General features: G+C 47.5%; 1 protein-coding gene across 1 annotated transcript in view; it reads left to right on the top strand.

Moving 5' to 3' along the window:
• The first annotated feature begins 5,538 nt into the window (after window positions 1–5,538).
• The window catches only part of LOC121869277 (thyrostimulin alpha-2 subunit-like), a 126,454-nt gene continuing 126,306 nt past the window's right edge, over window positions 5,539–5,686 (top strand). The window contains exon 1 of the mRNA XM_042370523.1: window positions 5,539–5,645. Coding sequence (XP_042226457.1) covers window positions 5,539–5,645 — 107 coding nt within the window. The remainder of the gene's footprint in view (window positions 5,646–5,686) is intronic.

Here is a 5,686-nt window from a genome sequence, read left to right as displayed (position 1 = left end):
TCCTCTGTGGGGTGAGTCGTCATCATCTGGTCGCAACCATTAACTGTGGTTGCAGTCCGATGGTCACTGTCGTCGCTGGGAGTACATGTAATGGGATCACGGGCATTTACGGTGTCGTTGGAGCTGTGATCCCAGGGGGACTGACTGGCCACGTCGGGATTGCGGTTATACTGACTTTTGCCTAAGTCAAGGAGGTCATGGTCTATTTCTGGCGTGGGTTGAGGTCGTCGATAAGTCGTTGAGTGGGTTACTGCCTTCAGGATTTCTTTTGAAGGGACTTTGTCGCTTATTTCAACAGGTGCAATGTTGTTCCTGGTTAGTGTCTCGTTGAGGTGTTTCGAGAATGAACCTGGATGAACCATGTTCATGTGATGGGCATGCAGGTAAGACAAGTATATAGTGGTGGCTTTGGACTCGTCCAGCTGTGGAGAGGAGACGCTCCTGATGCTCTCGGCCACTGCGTCCCTCATGGCGCCCAGTGACTCAGTAACTGCCTGTTTTATTGAGTCCTTGGTGGTTCTTATCTCTGATTGCAGGACTTCCATGGTCTCGCTGACATTGTTGAGCTTTTGGGAGTCTGCTTGAGTTTCTTTTAGAGCGTCTTTTAGGGTTTGGCTGTAAGCCATGATCGTCGACTGAGTGGTCCTTTCTATGGTGTTAGAAATTTCCCTGGTTTCTTTTTGTTTGGTTATTTCGGTCAGTTTCTTCTCTGTTTCTTGAGTTACCTGTTTCCTGACCAGGCAGGTGGCAGAGAAGGTCCTGTGGTCACCCTCGCAGACGACACACTTTTTGATGGTGCTGCGGCAGTCTTTGTAGAAGTGTTGATCAGATGAACACTCAGAGCATATGACCCCTTGCATGGGGCAGTTCTTGGTCATGTGGTCATTGTATTTATAGCACTTCATACATTGTTGGATGGGCGTATACTTTTCATATTCTATTTGGTGGGATGAGATGGAAGTGCCAGAGGCATAGAGCCCCTTCTCCTTCATTCTTTTTGCATCCGTTGTGTCTGCAAAGCGAACCTTGATTATATTATGGGCATACATAGGATACACCTCCACAACCTTGACATTGTTTTGCTTTTCTATTTCATCTCTTATTTCTTCTGCGTTATTTTCCACTACATCTTTGTCTAACTTCTTACAGACAAGGGTGAGCTTGGCGCCGTATTCCCGTGGGACAATGACCTCATGACCGTTAGTTTTCATTTTGTCCATGGCACCAGACTTAAGTGGTTTATCAGCATCTTCATCTGTCTCTGTGAGGATGATGCAACCATCTCTCAGATCCACAAGTCTATTTATCCTCACCCTTAGGTCACTCAATAGCTTTTTTTAGCCCTATCCAAGACCCCTGGGTCGGGGTTCCGGAGATCTTCACTCTCACTTTGGCCATGGTCAGTAACATACATGAAAATCCTACCTAATCTGTCCACCTCAGCTAAACCCCCATGGATGCAGATCCTTCTGTCCACTGTGGGCGGTAAGGAACGGGTCTAGGGATAGGGTGAACAGACAATCTGACGGGGGCCTAGCCAACCCTAACACCTAACAGTGACAGGTTATTAAAGCACTGCCGAATCCTAACAGAAAATGTTGCCACCCTTACTGTTTCGATTCAGCAGCCCTCTGAGGGTTCCCCTTGTGCTTGCCCGCAGGGTTCGCGTCGTTACCAAACAGCAGGGACTCTAGGCGAAAGGAAAGATGAGGGAAGAAGCGCAGTGTACAAGAATAATATCCATGTACAACTACAAGATAAAGCAGCCAGAGCAGACAACGTAGAAAAACAAAGGCTGACAGTCGTCACGGTCAACAATTTGAACATGAGCTAGGAGCGAAGTGCAGCCTGTCCGCTAGCTGGCCAAGGTTGGGTGCACTCTGTGTCCTGATGGTGTATTATGCTACATGTACAGATGAGGCCAAATTTCCCTCAACAGTTGGCCATATCCAGTCTCAACTTGAGGTTCATGTGTGATAGCCTGATAACTGTGAATGTTGCGTCGTGTTATATATTGAGTCAGAAAAACAAACAAAAGAAAAGCACAATTAAAACAGCTAAACTGATGCTAAACCCCCAATTTCTTATATTTACTGGACCCTAAAACTGGTGCAAGATACTAACACAAGAGTCCATTTTTCCAGCTCTGCACACACACACACACACACACACACACACCACACACACACACACACACACACACACACACACACACACACACACACACACACACACACACACACACACACACACACACACACACACACACACACACACACACACACACAATTAACAGGTATACTTTCATTATCCTAAAGGTGATGACTTCTAAGGAAGATATTAACGTTTAGATTAGATTAATTCCAACACTGTAAGCCGGTACCATCGTCTCATTCACAACCAATACTTCTTACACTTAATTTAAACCATAACAAACTATATATCCAAACGCACACGAATGAGTACATAACCAAGAATTTTTTTTTTTTTACGTTTCAGTCTGACCAAAATTGATGGAATATTTTATTTTCTCAAGCGCGACTTAAGGTAGGCGAGGACCACGTTATAGTCAGCTTTACGATGTGTCACATCTACGGGGAGCAGAAATTCTCCAGCCTTACCATATGAACCACGACCGACTCACCAACACACGATACTTCAAACATTCGACCTCCACAATATTCATGACTTTCAATATTCATAAACCGCAATACTCGACACCAAGAATTTCAACTCTCGAACCACCCAAATTTTAAACTTGTAATCTCTGAAACCAGAAATCCACGGTCTGTTTAACCTCCAGCCCTGGAGAACAGGAGAAAATCATCCACACTCTACTGAGTCTACGTTAACACTGAATCCAGGAAGGTGTGTGTGTGTGTGTGTGTGTGTGTGTGTGTGTGTGTGTGTGTGTGTATGTATAAACAGTTTATTGAAAACGTTTGCAGCCCGAAGGCTGAAAATATACATTGGACATAAATGACTTATTACATACATTGGTGGTTTAACAAAAGCCTTCATTAGAGAAAGGTGAAGGAATATACGGTGAGCATACAGATTAATGTTTACAGTGGTGGTCACGTAGATCATGTGAGCTGAGGTGTTGAACAGCAGACACGTAGTGTAGTAACTCCCTCACAGATGGCGTTATGAGGGGCATCGTGAGTACTAGTTCCCTCAGAGTGGTGTTATGAGGGCTTGACATGGTGTAGTAATTCCCTCATAGATGGTGTTACGAGGGCCTGATGATGTAATAGTTACCTCACAGATGGTATGAGGGGCCTGATGATGTAATTCCTCACAGATGGTGTTATGAGGGCCTGATGTGGTGTAATAATCCCTCACAGATGGTGTATGAGGTGCCTGATGTGGTGTAGTAATTCTCTCACAGATGGTGTTATGAGGGGCATCACATGGCGTAGTGATTCCCTCACAGATGGTGTTATGAGGAACTTCACATGATGCTGTAGCAACTCATTCACTAGGTGGTGTCGTAGCATCATGGGGACACCACGTGGTCAGTTGTCACAGGACTTCTCTCACTCAAGTGGGTAAGGTGAGGTCCCAGGCTTCTCTACCGTGTGTGTGTGTGTGTGTGTGTGTGTGAGCCACACACAGGGTGGTGAAATGCGTCTAGAGTGGGGCATTATGTTAGTGTCAAGGTGCAAACACTGCTTGCTCCCTCTCGCGTTCAGCTGCCCCTTTAGCCCTCTTGGCGAACAGGGAGAAGCATAAGGCTTCCCCTGCCAGTACACAGACTCCTCACCATCAAGACTCCTGCTGTGCCTCCTCGTGGCAACACTCGGTAACTGGGTGCTTCGTGGGCCCAGGCTAGATCAGCAGGGGATCTCGGAGTCGAAGTGGGCCCCAGAGGGACAGCATAAGCCCTCTGGCATGTGGACACATCCTGGCACCGACCAAACACCGCCCTGGTGCCTTATGGATTAACCTTGGCAGGTATAAGGCTACGGGAGTAAACCCCGACCGAAAAATCTTCGGTGGAGCCCCGCATCAGGCAGTCATACTTACAGAGCTCAAACAAGACCCGAACGGTGGTGTACGCGGAAGAGGTGACCACCATGGTAACTTAACGACTACACCAGCGGACGAAGGCAATGCCTGATGGACAGGCTACTAAGGCAAAACCCAGAAAACTGGGTTATCGACAGTCCATTGCAACTCTCCCTCTCCCCAGTCGTTTCAACACTGGATCAGGAAAAGGGAGAGCCAAGATGTGTGGTTGCAGCCTGCGCTCCTGCCTCACCACATAAATCAACTCACGCGCAGCCATCATCCAGTTCACATACCTCTCATCATCATCAAAACCCCTATATCCCGAAAGTCCTATGGCGACGGACGAGTGGTGACGGGGACAGAGAGATGACTGCCGGGGTCTATAGTAGGATCTCGGCAGCAGTGCAATCCTGTCCTGTCTGTGTGACTGAACAGCCCTTTCGAGGAGCCACTCTGCTCACCCCACATGGGAGGGGGGCTAGAAAAGGTGAGCTAAACATAGCTTGCCTAAAAACCCAACGCGACTGGGCAACCGCAGTAAGGTCATCCTTATGCGGTCAAAAACACAATTATAATCATAGATCCAAACAAAAACAAGCCATACAACCTCTTATGGTAACTGCATGGAATGTCAGGACCCTTCTGGATACTGGCACAAATGCGCATCCTGAAAGAAGAACTGCCTTTGTGGCAAAAGAGCTGGCTAGGTATAACATCGACATTGCAGCCATCAGTGAGTCCCGGGCTCCCAGATGAGGGCCAACTCACAGAACGGGGGTCTGGCTAGACCTTCTTCTGCAAGGTTAAGCCTGTTGCAGAGAGAAACCGCATTTATGGGGTTGGCTTCGCCATCCTCCAACGCATCCTACACAGACTAACTGAAATGCCTATTGGGATCAACGAGCGCCTCATGACGCTTCGAGTCCCACTGAATCACTCAAGTCATGCCTTCTTCATCAGTGCATACGCCCCAACACTGGATGCAGAGGATGACATCAAGGGGTCCTTTTACGCCGACCTCGACAGAGTGCTAACCTCTATCCTCAGAGAAGACAAGGTTGTGCTCCTTGGCGACTCCAATGCCAGAGTTGACAGCGATGCTAACATTTGCCAGGGAACTATAGGGAGAAATGGACAAGGCAAGTGTAATCCCAACTGCCTACTCCTCCTCAGCAAGTGTGCTGCACACAATCTCACTACCACCAATACCTTGTCTAGGGAGGCCGACAAGTTCAATGGTTCGTGCCAACACCCACGATCCAAACACTGGCATCTCATTGACCACATCATTGTCAGAGAAAGAGATCGCCGAGATGTCCTCATCACTAAGCGTCTGGAGGATCAGCGGACAATGCTTTCAGAGAGCAGCTCGAACATGGGATTATAAGCAATCCAACAGCAAACAACGTGAATACCAGTGCCGAATGGGATACTCATAATACTGTTATGACAAAAACCTGCAGAGAGACCCTCGGCCAGATCAAAAGAATACACCCGGACTGGTTTGATGAAAATGACCCGGCAATGAAAGTACTCATCGATGATAGACGTGCTGCTTTTGCTGACTGGCAGAACAGCCCTCAGTCTCGGACGAAAGGTGATACCTTTAGCAAGAAGAAAGCGGCAGCCCAGTGGGAACTTCTTAATCTAAAGAACGACTGGCTTAAAAATA

This window comes from Homarus americanus, unplaced genomic scaffold (assembly GCF_018991925.1).
Source record: "Homarus americanus isolate GMGI-L3 unplaced genomic scaffold, GMGI_Hamer_2.0 scaffold36734, whole genome shotgun sequence".
NCBI classification, from domain to species: domain Eukaryota; kingdom Metazoa; phylum Arthropoda; class Malacostraca; order Decapoda; family Nephropidae; genus Homarus; species Homarus americanus.
Note: the sequence above shows the minus strand (reverse complement) of the source record. Positions and strands in the feature narration are given on the sequence as shown.